Here is a 19,334-nt window from a genome sequence, read left to right on the forward strand (position 1 = left end):
ACACTACATAAATTAATTAAAAAAAAAACATAAGTTATTTTAAATAAGCAATTCCAAACACCCCCTACTGAATATATTATATATTTATTTTTTAAACGGATAAACACACATCTGAATATATATTTTACAAAAAGTATTTTAAATTCTTGATTTGTCGGGGCCCCAACAAGTCTCGTGATCCACCCAAAATTTTCAAATACTTACAAATTGTGGTTGGTTTTATGTTTCAATTTCTTTTGTTTTTTTTAATACAAGTTTTATAATATAGATTCTATAACAAAATCTTATGAACTGATTTGATGGTTGAAAGGGTTCAAACCTCACCAAAAATAAGGAGAGTGTGTGAGTTTATTTGTTTTATTTGTCGTATATAAATATTATATACTTCAAAAAAAAAAACTCAGTTCACTATTTCGTTAAGAAATCGAATTTTTTAACATTAAACACAAACTTTTAAAAACATTAACCAATGTTGGTACTAATATAATCTTTTTCTCCGACAACTTTAAGGATGAAAAAAAACAGGCTGATTCTGATTTTTATGTGGAACAGATATAAAGAGAGTGAAACAAAGTGGAAGCGAATGTTCTACCCTCACCCCATGGAATAAGCTGGAACAAGGTGAAAGAGACTTATGTTTTAGCAATATAACTTTAGAATAAAACTTATAAAATATCAAACACACCTTACTCTTTATATTTTATTCATTCTTTAAATTTTATTCTTGTATTTTATGCTCTTAAAACTTTCACTTTACCGTCCTCAAAATATTATTTCCAGTTTTGTATTTTCATTAATTTATGTAATTATTTAAATATTAATAGTAAAAAAAATAATATAGAAAAGGTATAAAATAAAAATTAGAAACTACATGATTTTTTTTATTTTGATATCATATTGACGAAAACTTTTTAATGATGTATTATGTTATAAAAAATATTTATTTTATTATAATTTAATAAATTACATAATTATTCAAAACATATAAACAACTCATTAGGGATAAATTGATGATGAAATGGTAGTAGATGATAGAAGATGATTGAAAGATGCTTGATGGAATTTCAAAACTAATGAGGTGTCTTAGATTGTCACCTATGTCTTAATCATTTAAGCCGACGTCTGCAATAAGGATTCTAGAAAATGATCGTTTGAAAAGTACTGTCATGTCAGATCAGATTTCAATGTGGACGTTCAGATGGTTCAAGCAGATGTGGGCCTTGTGCTTTCCAGCTATCACCATTTAATGAGTCATCTTTCTATTTAATGCAACTTTTCTTTAAAAAGCAAAATGTCACATTCTTTGAAAAAAAAAACCAACATGATCATGATAAAGAAAAGATTACTTTTTAGATTTCAAGATTTTATATTAAAAAGGGCTTTGAATTATTTTATAAAAATTTATCCAAGAATTTTCAGCGATATTTCAAAAGTGTTTACTAATTAAAGAAACTGAAGACAATACACAACTCGGATCTTGCTTGGATTTAAGTTTTATTAGGATTTTGGCTGCTTTTTTTTTTTCTTGAAATGTAATTTGATGAAACTCGTAAGAAGGCACGCTTTCCAACTCCAGTTCTATTAGCAGAATTTGATGCTTACACACCCATTTCAATGATTACAGAAAAGATAATGACTGATTCTTTCACAAGACAAATTAAATTGTTAGAACAGAAAGAAATCGGGTTTTTAATTTGTATTTGTCAATCATCAAAACAACGGGAATATTAAGTGTTTATAAAACAATAAAAATTGATTTTCGCACACTTGCATCAACAGAACAATCTGCTACGTGTTAAATGTTGAATCTGAATACTGATTCTCCTTCAAATGTCTTCTCGTCATCTTCTACTTGCGTATGACGAATCTTGCATGATTGCAGGCATCGTCATCTTTTCTCTTTCTATTATGTCTAAATTATGTCTTGGTGGCGATTGTTTTTTGGTCTAAAATGGCTTGACAGATTTAAATAAAGCCTAAATGGGGAACTTGTTGAATCTAGCTTAGAAAAGAATGATTTGTATCAAAATAAGAGGTAGACATTTCTTGTCTAAGGGTAAATAGTGTTGTATTTATCAAACTAATCGAAATGTTTCTCGAGATCTACTAGATTTCTTTGTTAGACGGGTGACGAGAAGTAGAGGAATCAAGAGTCCCCTATGTCTACAGCAATCCATAACCATATGCGAATCTTTACCAGCCAGCTATGGAGTTAGTCTAGCCATCAACTTCTTGACATTCATTCATTGGGGAATGTCCACCCATCTTTATAACAACTCGTCCCATGTGGATAGGAAATGGGATTTGAAAGTCTCAAGTTGTGGACTACCAACAACTTTCACCATGGTTTTAAGTTGAATTCAAAGTTATTGGGTCAGCATGTTGTTGTAGGTTTTGGATGGTATCAGAACCGATCCTTGTATAATCTGAATGGTGGGACAGACGTCATCGGGTAAATGATAAGTTTGTAACATAAAAAGGTGATGATTGATAATTATGTGTAGAGTGAAAAGGGAAATCAAAATTTGAAAATGGCAGCTCCACTGGAAGGCTTTGATGCAAATACATAGAGACCAAGATCAGCCTTGTTGATAGTCCCATTGTCAATCCTGGATTGATAGAATTGCTCCTGAAATTTATATAAAAATATTAATTAGTGAATATTCATAAGTGAATAAAGAAGGAAAGGAAAATGACCTTTAGATTCAGAATGAATTGGGGGACGATGGTTTCTTTGACCAGAGCAACTGCACATCCACCCCATCCTGCACCGGTAAGCCTCGCTCCTACCGCTCCATTGGCTTTACAAACCTTAACCAATTCTTCAAGCTCCCCACAACTGTTTCCGTTATTAACTATATTCAATACCTTTTGCATTTTTCTTCTCAAAACATATATATATAGAGAGAGAGAGAGAGTTCTAGTGATAAACGAAATTATGGTGAGAAACCTAAGAAGATATCTCCACCCTTGAATCAATCCTAATTGAATGTGAACACTAATAAGGTACACCGAGATGCACATGATCAATTCTCTTCTAAAATGCGATTCATGGATGGACATGAGATTAAAAGAGATCAAGGGTTCAGATCTTTTCTTACACTTCCCATCATAACTTCCTTTCTCATAGGGGATCCTTCACCTCTCTCTCTCTCTCTCTCTCTCTCTCTCTCTATATATATATATATATATATATACATATAAAGGGTAAGGGCTAGAGGCAAAGCACCCTGTGAGAAGGAAAGTTAAGTTAAGAAGCGTACGAAGAGATCTGGACTCTTAATCCTCTTTAATCGCAAACCCACTCATGAATCCTGCTTGATATGGGGATTAATCCGGTACATCTTGGTGCATCTCATCCCCAAGGGTGGAGGTCTCTTCTTATGCTTGTCACCTTAACTCTCCTTGTCACCAAATCCAACCCAGGGGATAAATTCATACATACATACATACATACATACATATATATATATATATATATATTCATACATATACATACATACATACATACATACATACATATAGATATATATATATATATACCTGCACTCGAATAGAACGCTGCAGCTATAGTGGCTATCATCCATAAGGTCCCCAAGCTTCTTCAACATCTCCTCCTCGCTGCAAAAACATCTTTCTATATTTAAACAGATATAAACGTGTTTTATATGTATACATATGCATAACCATTCACAAACCTAATAAATTGTACAAATTTACAAACCAATTTTCACTTGATTCACATATGAAACAACAAGTGAAAATATAATGTTGTTTCATAAGTGAAACATTCAAGACTTTTGGGTGTGGAAGAAAACAGTCATGAACCAACACTGCATTTTCACACGTGTTGTTTCATATATGAAACATCACATGAAAATAGGCTATGGATAATGAACAGACTCACTCAGAATTTGATGATACCGCGTCCTTGAAAGCATATACACGCTTTGCTTCAGAGTACACATGAGAGGCTCTCTAACAAGACGAATGTGGAAAAGTTTAGCCAAAAGCCCATGGATCATCAAACTTCACAGATGAATGACTAATATAGTAGAGTTAGAGGCCGTTTACATTATTCTTATGCGGGTAAGCCTTTACCAAGTCACATTCCTTACCGGATGAGTATGACAAGGACCCATAATCTTACCTGGTAAGAGATAAGGCAAGGACCGAGAGTCTTACCCGGTAAATGATGGCTACGACTCTTACCACGGTTAACGCTTACCGGGTAAATTGTTACATATGTTGTTGTTTTGCTAGACTAAAATCTTACCTGGTAAGTAAGCGATATAGTTGAATTTTACCGTTAAACGCTTACCGGGTAAGTGTTTAGGTAAACGGCCCCTTAGCCAGACACTCTCATAAGGGTCTGAATGCTTGCCAAATGCAATCTCTAAATTGAATGCAAAGTTCCGGAAACCAGATACATAACAAGACGTTAAAGTATCATGAACGCAAGTAAACTATAACAAATTTAAAATAGGAAAGTTGGAGGTGGTGGTTTTGGTTTTGGTAGAAATGTATCGTAATGAAAAACAACGTGGATCAAACTTCCAAGCCCAAAAATTACCACAACTTCAATTCAATGTAACTAATTAACAAGCATTCAGTCAAAAAAGAAGTATAAATTACAAAGTAAATAGACCGGGAAAACAAATATGTGAAGTTCAAGAATAATTGCAGATGATATTTGAGACAAAATGCTTAGGATTAGATAAATAATTACCTGGAATAACTTGTAATGCTTGGCAGCTTTTAGCACATCTAGTGAAGAAGCTGAGTCAGCGAATATCGCATCCAAGGTTTTAGCAGTTATTTTCTCAATTTCTTCGACCGTATATGGCTCTTCTTTCAGATATTCCTGCAACAGAAATAGTTATATACGAATATAAAGATTAGAAAAATCCAGGCACCTGGCATCAATCACTGTTCAAGGAGTATGACGAAATAATCACATCTGCAGTAATTAAAAGGATAAATGCACCAAATGGATATATCCCCAAACCTTAAACAAGAAGTTCTGAAAACGAAGGTTTTGAAAGTTGGTTCCCAACATAGGAATTAAAAACAGAGTTAGGTCCCGTTTTGGTGCAATTTGCCTTGAATCTAAAAACAAACCAAGTTTTCCATTAAAAGGAAGCATAAATAGGTAGTCCAATACCTTAACAGCAAGGATGGGGTCAGAAGAACCACGAGTGCCAGCAAAGCATACACATAAACCTTCTACGTCAGAAAGGGTTTTCACTTTTGATATTGCCTCTTGAGGCTCCATTCCGAGTTTTATGCCAAGTACAACCTGAAGTTTCCAAAATACAATGATGATTAGGAAAAATGGAAAATAGGCAGAAAAAAATAGCAAATAGTGGGCTTAAACGAGCTAAATATGGATTTTCAATATTCAAGTCTTCACAAATAAATAATAACTGACAAATGGCATGTGGGGTTCTATTTAAAATCATGTGGTGTGATTAGGAGTAAATTATAAACTTATCAGATCTGTAATGGCCACAATGTACAAGTAGTTTTTGTGTGAATTGGAGTTGTTTTAGTCTGTATATCTAATTAGTTGTGGCCGGGGAATGCTTCATGGTTGTTGCTCTTTGGGCTTTTGATAAGCATGTCATCATGACTTTGTTGTACCTAAGAGATGACGATAATAATAAATGAATAGAAGCTACCAATAGCAAAAGTCATGAAACATGTGTAAATCATTTGTATTCCATGCAATAATCATACCACTAGGCACATAAAGAATCTTGTTCTACGGAAGCAAAATGAATGAAGAGAGACAACATAAAACAAGTGTTTTGATTCTTACTGAAGCTAAACGACACTCAACAACTCTATTATTGTAGTTTGTTGCAGCAGTTACTGCTTTCTGTGATTCAGCCAATGAATGGGCTATCACAAAAGACCCGCCAGCAGGAAGTTGCACATCGGTTGCACGAATTGGGTTAAAATCTATCAGCTCAGCAAACCCAGTTTTTGCCATGATGGATATTGCCTAATTCAGTAACGACAAAAGGTTATGACCATAGAGACATAGATTCATAGATTGATTTGCAAATTGCTTCCTAAATCAGAATATCCAAACAACTAATTAAGTGCATTTGCTACAATCAGTTTACCCTGGACTGATTGTGATATGCTAAAATTAACCCATTGACAACTTTCAGATGTGTTTTACCAGCATGATACACATTTCTGGGATTTACCCCAGAATTAATTATCTTCAAGGATAAGCTATGGATACGTACGTACCTGGTCCATTCCACCAGACTGTGTCCCAATGTGTCTTTCACATTCACATGTAAGTTGAGCAAGTTCTTTCTGTGATCGAGAAAAAGAAAATTGTTATAAGACAACATTTTGCAGACACTTGAAAAGGTCTCATATTACTGACAAATTAGATAATAGATAAATAGTATCAAAAGAACCTACTTGACGAGCAACAAATATAAAACTGATTGAGTTGCAGACAAATCATTTTTAAACAGAAAATATGGAGCCACGATATTTTTAATAATCCATCAATTCAAATTAGGTCACACCTTCAAGTGGCCTTTTAGACTGCAAATTAAATGGACTTGCGCGCTGAAGAAGAAGAATTAGAACAGAGGCATTTTATTAACAACAAGCTGGGGCAATTTTGTAATATCCAAGAGTTAGCAAAGTCGGCTAGGTGGGAAGTCATTTAGCAGGTGGGCCAGTGATCATTAAGAGAGAGGGCCGCAGAGTTAGGGCATTTTTATAATTCATTGTATAGGGGAAATCCTTGGAAGAGTTCCAGCATCTCAAAAGCTGGCTTTCAATAAATCCAGTTATTCGATCATCATTTTAGCACTAATGTACTCACTGAAGCATTCAATTTGCATCATAGCCCATGTTATGAGAGAATATCATCCAGATCATCTTAATTTAGTATAGTCATGCTTAGATGATCATACCTCTTATCTAAGCAGTTTCTTGTATCGAAGGAGCTAACTGGTCAGAAGGACAAAACTCTACATCTTATTGCATATTTGTCGCCTAGCTTTTGGCATCAGCACAACTTAAAGAAAGAAACTGAAGTGACCCAAGAAAGCAAAGTTCTAGTCTCACTTGTGGCAACAGAAAACATACAAATTTTGCTGGTTCAAATAAGCAATATGTACAAGTATTAAGAGATGCTCAGAATACCTTGGTGAGATTGACATTAAGGGCAGCCATTATGGCAATTGTAGAAGAGCACACCAAAGCTGCGGAGCTTGACAGCCCAGACCCTGCATAGGCAAGAAAGAGATCAAGCCAAGACAATAATGGAATTCTTTTCAGTACTAAAAGTGGAACCATTAAACTTTACATGAAAAATATTTACAATGTGATTCCGAATGCAACTGAACAGAATTGTTACCTGTAGGAACTGTTCCCTCAATGATAACATCAAGTCCAACTGGTGAACCCACATCCAGCCCTCTTGATCTAGCATATTCATAGAAACCCTTGTATCTGCAGAATATAGACCATAAGTTTCTGCAAAAGTAGTTGTGAATCGGTTCTGACAAGAGTAACCATCATTTAAATACTCATCAAATATCATTGCGTACTCCTGTACAAATCCCTTATGTAATGTTAACTACAGAAAAGGTACAGATCCATCTGGGAACTTTAGATTCCCACAACCATTTAGAACATGGAACAAAGAGCCAAGTTCACATGTGAAGGATCACATAAATGAAGAAACTGGTAGCCATCCACTACTGAAACTACATACGGACTATGAATCATAAAAAGTTAGAAGACTAGCTGCTTCTTTTAAACTTCAGGTCCCAGTTCAAGTTTCGTAGGGTTAACCCTGATTTATCACACACCCATAATAACAGCAAGTCATATGAATGATCCTTTAACAAGGACACTGCCGTTTACCAAACGCTTACTCGGGTAAGTGAACATCAAGTCATTTTATCTTACCGGATGAATATGGTAAGGATCAAGAATCTTACCCGGTAAGAGCGAGACAAGGACCATGAGTCTTACCCGGTAAGTGAAGGCGACGACTCTTACCATGGTAAGCGCTTACCGGATAAATTGTTGCATACGATACTGTTTTGGTGGACTAAAATCTTATCCGGTAAGTAAATGATAGTGTTAAATTTACTAGTAAGCGCTTACCGGGTAAGTGTTTGGTAAACGGCCCCTAAGTCACAAATGATACAATGGTTCAATCTGAACAAGTCTATGCATATGACCATCAGAACAGAAACAGAAATGATGGTCAAGGAGCAACTTTTTTTTTTTAAAGGATCAAAATATAACGAGTCCATATTGTTCACTGTTGTAGAAGACTTGGGAAAATTGCTCATGGAATACAACCGCAAATGGCAGAGACCTGATCATCCATGTGAAACTCAACACCGTGCAAAGTATTGTAGACCATTCAAAATAAAACCACCCTTGCCTTCACATCAGAAGCATGCTAATGCTTGCATATCAACAATATCGTTAAATATCAATTGTTCAACCATGACTAGGTAGCACGATTTTGTAGAATTCATAATTTCTCACCCACAAATAAAATAATGTCCCCATCGATGATTCTTCAGGTCAATCTCCTGCATAACACGAGGTTGGCAAATATAAAATTCCTTCACAAATACAACACTGCTATTTGAAAGTGAGATTTACAAGCAAAAAAACAAATTCCAAAGGCTGCTGCAATTTTGATTGCATACATGATAATCTGATCTTTACTCCAATATTAGTTCCAATCAACGCACTAACCAACAATTGTATTATGCAAACAAACCAAGGGGAAACATAGTTATTTGAGATGCAGCGAACTTGGTTGCAATTTCACTAACTACAAACACTAACAACGTTGGTGGTAGACTTCAACCATTTTTACAAAGATTACCACCATTGCTATCTTCAACTTTTTCTAAAGAGTTTACCACAGTTGGTAGTCTTCAACTACTTTTACACGACTACCAAAGTTAATAGTCTTTGCGTTTCAGTGAAAATGCAGCTAAGTTGGCTGCATCTTAAGCAGCTACATTCTTCCCAAAAACCGAATGTAATCAACATTCTTTGTGGAACTCATATGATATTAGGTAATTGACACACATGTTAATGTGATGTTAGGTTGCAAACTTGATTGTGCATCAGGAGACTAAGCAATGAGTAGGGAGCAACCACATCTCTGAAGAATAGGCAGCAGAGGCCCTCCTCTTTACCGTTAAAACCAAGCAAAATGAAACCAGTATGTCCCACCCACAGGTAGGATATGGGATGGCTAAGATGTACGCAAATTACTCAAAAGAGTAGAGCGGTTGTTTCCATGAAGACCCCAGTTTGTGAAAAATAAGTGAAAGCAAGAAACATAGATACGCAAAAATATTAACATATAGAAGCAAGTACACGAGAAACATAAGCAAGAAAAATAAACACCTGGCACCCCCAGTCCAACTCACTAGCCCTATCTCTAACCCACTACTTCTCAAGCTCCTTTCACTCGACTATGCTAGCTAAAGCTCCCCATCCCTAGCCCACTACCCTAATCTTGAGCCTCCGAGAGCTCCAATATGAGCCCATGTCCATGAAAATACCTAAAGCGGCCATGTCCAACCTAAGTTGCTCTTCCCATGTCCTTTGCCTGGCCCTCCTCCTTGCCCCTCAACCGTCCCCTTTCTATCTTCCTCACTGGAGCCGCCATCTATCTCCTACTAATGTGATCAAACCATTGTAATCTTCCTTCCCTAAACTTATCTATAATAGGCTAACTCTGTTGCATATCCTTTCAAACCTGGTTTTACTACAGGTCCATCTAAACATCCTTATTTCTGCAACTCCCATCTTCCGTTCGTGGGCCTTCCTTATCGCCCAACACTCTGAACCATATAACACAGTTGGTATGATGACTACCCTGTAAAATTTTCCCTTGAGTTTTAGCGCGACCTTCTTGTCACACAACACCCATGTGACAGCTCTCCACTTTAGCCACCAATGAGGTATGTCATCCTCGGTCTCTCCCTCCTTTTGAATCATAGAGCCTAGATACTTAAAACTGTCCTTTTGAGGTACCCTTGCCCCCCAATGTTGAGTTCCAACCTCTCGTCAATATACTCCTTGCTGAATTGCCCCATACATATTTTGTATTCATAATGTGCAGGCCATGTGCTTCCAGTGCCACCCTCCACCGCTCCAACCTCTCGTTCACCTCCACTTTTGACTCCGCAACCAATACAATGTCGTCCGCATATAATATTCACCAAGGGATACACCCTGGACTTGTGGGGACATCCCATAAAAAATTACAGCAAATAGGAATGAACTTAGTACTTATCCTTGATGGAGTCCTATATTCACTGTGAACCTTCTTATCACCCAGCGGGGGTCCTAAGACAAGTCCTAGTCCGACTGTCTATATCCTGAATCGTCTTAACTTATCTCCATGGTACCCCCTTTTTCCGAAGTTGTTCCAAATCATGTATCGTGGCATGCTATCATAGGCCTTCTCTAGATTAATGAACACCATGTGTAAATCCTTATTACATCCTCTATACTTCTCAATGAGGCCTCTAGGCAGGTGGATTGTCTCCGTCGTCGACCGTCGTGGCATGAAGCCAAATTGCTTCTCCATGACCTTCGTCTCACACCGCATCCTAGCTTCAATCATATGCTCCCCATAATTTCATGGTGTGGCTAAGTAACTTTATACCCTGATAGTTGCCACACTACTATACATCACCTTTTTCTTATAGAGTGGCACACTGTCTCCTCTTTACTATTGTTTTCCTGAATTGAGCTTCTCATTTTTATAGGAAACTATATCACTTGTTTATGTAGTGAAGAAATACATTAAAAATCATAGACAAACTACAATCTAGGTAGAAGCAGATATTGGCTGTTTTAATCCTCTTTTTCTGATGCATTGCAGCTACATGACATCAATTTTGCAGTTGGGCCATGGATAATGTGTTGGTATGGTAGGAATGACAGCCAATGAAAAAAACTCCAAGAGAAATCAATTTGCCACAACCATTGGCTAGCAAGCAAGATGTATTTCAGTTGCAACATCTTCATGGATAACTAACCATATCAAAAGTGAGATGCTTATGTCAAACATATTTGCTGTTAACGAGAGCAATTTCTAAAGATAGAAAAGATTTGAGGTAATTATAGTATAGATATTATTGGGGCCGTGAATTAAGGCCCAAGATAGGATAGTTTGTTACCAATTCCCTGTATAAATTAATCTGTAATTGTGTGGAGAAGAATATAGAAAAATCGGAAGTTTTTCTTCCTCAATATTCACTCTGTTACCGAACTATATGGTATCAGAGCCTCCCAAAGATCGCTGAACTTGATCTGAATCCCTCGAATCTGCAATCTACGAATGGCGTCCGATAAAGAAAGAACCTCAAACCCGGTGATCGTCCAGAATGTCCAAGACGCACCATTCCCCACCGGCATTACCCTCGACGATACGAACTACCCGTTGTGGTCTCAACTAATGGAGATGCGCATCGGGGCACGTAACAAATCCGGCTTTATCACCGGAAAAACCCCGAAGCCCACCGACGGCGATGCGAAACAACTCGAATCTTGGTTGATTGACAATAATCGTGTCAAGAGCTGGCTAATTGATTCCATGAACCCGTCCCTGATCCGCCGCTTTATCCGGCTTCAAACGGCGGCTGAAATCTGGGAGGCAGTCGGAAAAACATTCTACGACGGAAGTGATGAAACTCARCTATTCGAATTGAACCGCCGGTCTTTCAACACCCGGCAGAATGGGCGTCCTCTACCGACATACTACAACGAATTGGTAAGCATCTTCCAAGAAATTGATACTCGAATTACCACGCAAGAGGAGACTGTCGATGGCACTGTGTCCGGGAATAAAACAATGACTCGTCTCCGTGTACACATATTATTGGCTGGGTTGGACTCCGAGTTTAACCTAGCCAGAAGTGAAATCCTAAGGAAGGACCCACCCATGAGTTTGGAGTCTAGCTATGCATACATTCGAAGAGACTCCAGCCAAAGACAGACAATGGAGGAACCAAAGGTTGAACCCGATAGCATGGTACATATGGTCTCACGCAACGGSCCTCCAAAGGGAAAGAACTCTAATGGGAAGAAGAACTCGTTTACGTGTACCCACTGCGGCGAAGAAGGCCACTCAAAGCAAAGATGTTACGAGATTATAGGCTATCCAGAGTGGTGGGACTTCACGAAAAARCCTAGAAAGAAGCTCAGTCAAGCCACTGTTGSAACCTCGGCTCAAGAAACTCCGATGGCTGCACACACCAGTACGACTGATTCTGGTATGTCTCATCAAAACCAAAAACAAATTAGTAATTGGATAATTGACACAGGTGCTACAGACCACATGGTCAATGATAAAAACCTTTTGACAACTTTACATGCACCTAAACAAAGTATAATACAAACTGCGAGTGGGRAACTTGAAAAAGTGACATGTGAAGGGGCTGTACAGGTGTCAAGTTCTATGAATCTGGACTCGGTTCTTGTTGTTCCATCTTTGTCTTCTAACCTACTCTCAGTCAGTCAAATCACAGAAGCATTGAATTGTTATGTCATTTTCTGGCCAAATAACTGTGTGTTTCAGGACATAGAGACACACAAGATTCTTGGCTATGGTACTAGAAGGGGGCGGTTGTATTATCTCGAAGAGAATATTAAGAGTCAAGCATTTCATACCGGAATAAAGGAGGCRAATAAGTCTATGGCAATGTTATGGCACCGTCGTTTAGGACATTTATCTTTTAGTTATTTGAAAARGTTGAAACCGAATTTGTTTTTGAGCTTTCATGAACGTGATTTTAGATGTGGTATTTGTGAATTGGCAAAGAACACAAGAATTTCGTATACTCCTAGTGAKAATAAAGTCTCTGTTCCTTTTTTAAAAATACATTCAGATGTATGGGGGCCTGCCCCAATCTCCACCCCCAGTGGAGCTCGTTATTTTGTGACTTTTGTGGATGAGTGTACTAGGATGATCTGGATTTCTTTGCTGAAAAATAAAGGGGATGTATCGTTTGCATTTAAAGAACTGTACAACCTGATCAAGACTGAATATAGGAGAGATCCAAATATTACAGTCCGATAACGGAGGTGAGTACATAAATCATGCCATGATGGTTTTTTGCCAAGAAAACTCTATCCGACATCAAACCTCYTGTGCCCGAACCCCCCAGCAGAATGGACTGGCTGAACGTAGAAATAGACAAATCCTTGAAATCGTACGTGCCTCCTTGTTCGACATGAACGTACCAYGAAATCTATGGGGTGAGGCAGTTCGATCCGCGGCATACCTCATGAATAGAATGCCTTCTCGTGTTATTGGTTTTTCCACGCCTTTGMAAAAACTTCAAGAGCTTGTGCAACAACCTATTAACCTTGGACTTGAGCCACGAATATTTGGATGTACGGCATATGTGCATCAAAATATAGGAAAACTTRAACCAAGGGCTGTTCGATGTGTGTTCATAGGATATGCTACTCATAAAAAGGGTTATCGGYGCTACAATCCAATCGAACAAAAGATATATGTATCCCGAGATGTGTCGTTTCATGAAAYCACTCCATTCTTTAAAGATGAGAGTTCACTTCAGGGGGAGAGAAACGAAGAAGTGAACACTCTTGACRCTGAAGTGTTCGAAATTCAAACTTGTGATCAAAATACCGATCATCAAGTCGAACCGGATCATCAGAATACGGATTATCAAGATGAATCGGATCCCGAAGAAGAACCTGAAACGGAATCTGATGATGATAATACCATTCATGGGCTGGATCGAACTAACAATCTAACTAATAATGAAGGTGTTATGTCTGATGTTGTGCWGGRAAACGAACCACAAGCCCAAGAACATGCAGCCCAAGACCAGGTACACGCTGGCGGTAACTCTGAACCACGTTTTCCAGTAAGAAGTACTCGAGGAATTCCAAAGACGCAATACCAAGCTRACTTGAAGGCAAAAGCTAAGTATCCTATTGGTAATTATGTCTCGCAACATCGCTTAGCTAGCTCCCACATGGCGATAATTAACGAATTGTCCACAGTTTTGATACCACGAGATGTGTATGAAGCTATRAAAGATGAAAGGTGGAAGAAGGCAATCATGGAAGAGATAGACGCCCTAAGWAAAAATCATACATGGGAACTTGTAACGCTGCCTTATGGAAAGAAAGTAGTAGGGTGCAGATGGATATTCACTGTGAAGTTAGACTCAAGTGGAAATATCGACCGGTTCAAGGCAAGACTCGTRGCTAAAGGATAYACACAGAAATACGGGATTGATTACGGGGACACCTTTGCCCCGGTGGCAAAGATGAATACAATAAGAGTGCTATTTTCCATAGCGGCTAACGAAAACTGGCCCTTAAGACAATTTGATGTAAAAAACGCGTTTCTAAAYGGGAATCTAGAAGAAGAAGTCTACATGGAGGCTCCACCAGGTATGAATTTTAATGGGAAAGTTTGTAAGCTAAAAAAGGCATTGTATGGGCTGAAGCAATCACCTCGAGCTTGGTTTGGTAGGTTCTCGKCGTTTATGAAGAAGATTGGATACAAACAAAGTGATGCAGACCACACCTTGTTTGTTAAAAATAAAARCAARAAAATTACAGCTCTTGTAGTATACGTAGATGATATGGTGGTAACAGGTAATGATAATGAAGAAATAGCTAAACTTCAAGCAAAACTTGCTACTGAATTYGAGTTAAAGGACTTGGGTGAGCTTAAGTATTTCTTGGGTATTGAAGTATCAAGATCAAAAACTGGAATCAATATGTGCCAGCGGAAATATATACTAGACCTGTTAGCAGAAACTGGGATGCTTGATTGTAAGCCTATCGACACTCCGATTGAAACAAATCATCGTCTGGCTATATTACCTGATCAAGTTCCAACTAATAAAGAGAGATACCAGAAGCTTGTTGGAAAACTTATTTATTTGTCGCATACGAGGCCCGACATTGCATATGCTGTGAGTGTTGTCAGCAGATTCRTGCATGCTCCTAGTGAAGAACATATGAAGGCAGTATATCGCATTCTTAGATATCTTAAAGCTACGCCTGGGAAAGGGCTGTTTTTTGGGAAGAATCAAGACCGTAGTTTGAAGGGATACACTGATGCAGACTGGGCAGGTGACCGAACAGACGGTAAATCTACTTCAGGGTATTTCACTTTTGTTGGGGGAAATTTGGTTACTTGGAGAAGTAAGAAACAAAAGGTGGTCTCAAGATCAAGTGCAGAAGCTGAGTATAGAGGAATGGTGAATGGTGTATGCGAACTACTATGGATAAAGCGAATTCTTCGAGACATTGGTGTATCTCTAACGAGCCCTATTAAACTTTATTGTGATAACGAATCAGCTGTGAAGATAGCAAATAATCCTGTTCAACATGACAGGACTAAGCATGTTGAGATTGACAGGCATTTCTTGAAGGACCACCTGGAGCGGAAAACAATAGAATTACCACATGTAAGCTCAGAAGATCAACTGGCGGATATGTTAACGAAAGCAGTGTGTGGGAGAGTGTTCGAGTGCTCTCTTGACAAGCTGGGAATGTTGGATATACATTCTCCACCTTGAGGGGGAGTGTTAACGAGAGCAACTTCTAAAGATAGATAAGATTTGAGGTAATTATAGTATAGATATTATTGGGGCCGTGAATTAAGGCCCAAGATAGGATAGTTTGTTACCAATTCCCTGTATAAATTAATGTGTAATTGTGTGGAGAAGAATATAGAAAAATCGGAAGTTTTTCTTCCTCAATATTCACTCTGTTACCGAACTATATTTGCAGCCTTTTTTACTTTCCAAAGACCCTCCTGCCACCCAAATTTGGGTATCAGGCTATGGCTAATCAATAAAAGGAATAAATGTGATGAACATACTTTCCATTCTCTACAATGACCTTCATATAACTTTGTCCGTGTCATTAAAATTGCATGCTAAGTGTATGGATGATTTTCTTAGTCTTCTCAAAACCGATTCTCATATAACAGACAATCATGGTTGGGTCAACTAAGGGCATGTTTGTTTGGATTTCTTCTATTGTGATTGTTTAGTGACACCCATAACACAGCCAGTACCACTATAAGATAGCTCAAAAAGAGTCTGTTGTGTGTGAATTTTTAAAGATTAAGTGCTTGAATAATTCTGTTGACAGTTTATGCATTTTCTAATCAAAAGCCAAAAATCTGAAAACTAATTTCTCTGTCAGTAGAGAAATTGCAACAATCCACGATATGGAACTCTTAGGAGAGATCGATGCTTCTCAAGCTCTCCTATAAGCTAATTGAATGCCATACATTTTACAGGTGGTCCAAAGGGAAAGAAAGGTTAAAGAAGATACAATAATTTGCCGTAAAGGTCTGAAACACTACGGAGTATATGTATTGCTGCTGTTATGCAGCTGGCACCCACTGACAGAGTGAGTCGGACATTCTGTACTAGATTGTCATACTTCCAAATGTAGCTCGTCTACATGCAAAAGTAAAGCCAGCACTAATGCATGATCATGAATAGACTTTAGATATCCTAAATTAGTTGACTTGAATATGAAACAAAAGAGGCGAAACAAAACACAAGGCACTTTACCTGCTCAGATCTGGAAGCTACAAATAATATCTCTGCTTTTGCAACATAAAAGAACCATTTACCTGGTTGGGATCAACAGGATAAGTACACATTGTATACTTGTCACTAACATTCGCAATCCTAAGAAGCTTTTCAGATTCCCCTGCATCTCGTTTTCGAATGGCTACTATCGTGTCTTGCCTAATCGCCATGGGCAACACCGAATACCCCTCATAGTCAATGTGCTCCCCAATCAAATTTACTCTTCCTTAATTCCAAAAACAATATTGCATGAGTTTAATGTCACTAAAAAGAACATAAAAATACCATAAACACATGTACATGCGCCTGCAGGCTGCACTGAATAATTGATATGAACTGAACTCAGTTGCAAAGATTAAAACTTCGCCATCATCACTGTCATGCTAACTCAGTAGGACCAACTAAATTTATGTTAACAAGTCTATCTGAAATGTTAGAGAAAAAGAACGATGAATCAAACTACACTCAAGACAGGTTCCTCAAGAACATACAGACGTTACTCTGGAGCTGAATCATTTTAATCATAAAAGTCAAACTTGGTAATCAGAGGTCCCATAAAAGTTACAATTTGTGACTCTACACATGGTTTAGTAAAAGGGTACTACTTCAAATCAAATGTCTATAAGGGTGCGTTTGGTACACTGGACAAGGCAGGACAAAACAGAATAGGGATCCCTGTTCCATGTTTGGCAAGATTTTTATGTGGAACAGACAGAAACATAATGGAACAAAGTGGAACAGGCCTGTTCCACCCCTACCCTATGGGATAAGGTGGAACAAACTAATATTTTACCAATATAACCTCAAAATAAAACTTAATTCTCTTTTTAAAAGATCAAATAGATGTCATTTTTACATTTTATTCATTCTTTAAATTTTATTTAATGTATTTTATGTTTTTCAAACTTTCATTTTATTGATACAAAATATTATTTTATACGGTTTCTATAATTTTATTAATTTATGTAATTTATTATATATTAATAAAAAAAATGTAGATCAGGGACAATATAAAAATTGGAAACTAAGTAAGCTTTTTAATTTGGTATCATTTTAATTGTTTTGACGAAAACTTTCTAATCATATATTTTGTTATAAAGAGTAATTATGTTATTATAATTTAATAAATTAATAAATTAATCAAAATATATAAACAACTCATTAGGGGTAAATTGGTCATTTTACTTGTTTTGTTCCGTCCAGTTCTGTCTTATCAAATGCTGAACAGCTATCCTGTCATGTCCTATCTCGACGCCTAATGCACCCTAATAGACTTTGGTCCTCCTAACTCGGACTCAATTTTTTTTTCTTCAATGGCTTTCTTTTTATCTTCGTTTCACTCAGATCTCTCAATTGGAAACACCCATTTGATTCTAGATTTTTCATCATCATTTGGGTTACCCTGAAACATTGCTAAAGTTTATAATTAATCCTCCTTTTTGTCAAAAATAAAAAGATAGCCTTAGGTCCCAACAAAATAGGCGATCTGGTGGACCAAATCTGAGAGCAATTATAATTGTAATTATGACAATATGTAATCAGGCCATTTCAGCTTGGAAATTTTTCCTAAAAACATTATGTGGTATTCATATCAACATAGGAATAATTTTATTCTTATTCTAAGCTTGTTTGAGATCTGATTCTTCCTTCCTCCTTTTCACCAAAAGAGATCCATCAACTTTTTGGGTCAAACTCAAATCCACTTCTGAAATTCAAAGTCAGATTCTCAACTTTTAGTAGTTTAGTAGTTGCAACAAAGTTCAATGTAGCCATCAATCTTTACATGAAGGAATTTATATTAATTGGAACAAGCAAACTATGCCCTTTCCACTAAAATTAAGTAAACTCATATCAAAACCTTACTCTAAAAAGCGATCACTTCGATCACAAAAATCAAATTATTTTTCCTAATCTTTACTTACTTAAAAAACTGATTAATAGTGATTATTAGTCAATGTGCTTCCAATTATCATCCCACAACACATTATTCGTATCATAAAAAAATCCAATCATAAGCAATCATACAAACACTCCAATTTTCCAATCGCACACAAGGAAAACAAAAAGGAGTTGACGAGAATAGAAATCACCTGGAGCGCGAGCATAGATATCAGGAAGATGACCGAAGATTTGTTTGAATTTAGAGTTGAGAAGAGAGAAACGAAGTTCAGCTTCCTCGAGCTGTGATCCATCACCATAAACCGCATCAAGTTTGGAGAAGATTGGAACTGGTAGATCTTCGTGTTTGGCCATTGATTGATTCTCCTTCCTCTCTCTGGTTTGAGTATAAGAAGTGGACAAAAAGATCACTGAAGATTCGTGAATATATAAATGGATATGAATTAGCTTCCAAAACAGTAATGTTTACCGGCAAGGAATTGAATCTATCGGCAAACAATTTTAGCGAAATTATAGTTTTAGTCCCTCTGGTATGCTTAAATTCACGGTTTTGATCCCTAATACTTTATTTTATTAATAAAATAGACCTTGTGGTTTGTATTTTGTTTTGAATTTAGACCCTAAACCAAACGGCCGTTTAATTTGTCCGTTAAACTCGAGGCATTTCGGTATTTATCTTTTCCTTTTTACCATTTAAAAAATAATAATTGCCTTTTGCCTCATCCAGGACTAATAAAGTTGCAGTTGTTATTCTGGGATTTCATTTGTTGTTTTATTCTCGAACATAAAATAAGC

General features: G+C 37.1%; 1 protein-coding gene across 1 annotated transcript; it reads right to left on the minus strand.

Annotated features, from left to right (window-relative positions):
- Window positions 1-2,321: 2,321 nt before the first annotated feature.
- On the minus strand, window positions 2,322-18,963 carry LOC112527306 (galactokinase-like). Its single transcript, XM_025137863.1, has 13 exons — window positions 18,731-18,963; window positions 16,682-16,866; window positions 8,548-8,594; window positions 7,397-7,491; window positions 7,183-7,265; window positions 6,265-6,333; window positions 5,822-6,007; window positions 5,165-5,299; window positions 4,730-4,864; window positions 3,908-3,978; window positions 3,544-3,621; window positions 2,698-2,839; window positions 2,322-2,629 (listed from the first exon to the last, which is right to left on the minus strand). Exons 1-13 carry the CDS (start codon window positions 18,891-18,893, stop codon window positions 2,519-2,521), a joined length of 1,500 nt encoding a protein of 499 aa, XP_024993631.1. The 5' UTR covers window positions 18,894-18,963; the 3' UTR covers window positions 2,322-2,518.
- Between the last annotated feature and the right edge of the window lie 371 nt (window positions 18,964-19,334).

The sequence above is a fragment of the Cynara cardunculus genome (genome assembly GCF_001531365.2).
Source record: "Cynara cardunculus var. scolymus isolate 2C chromosome LG 15, CcrdV1, whole genome shotgun sequence".
Classification (NCBI taxonomy): Eukaryota; Viridiplantae; Streptophyta; class Magnoliopsida; order Asterales; family Asteraceae; genus Cynara; species Cynara cardunculus.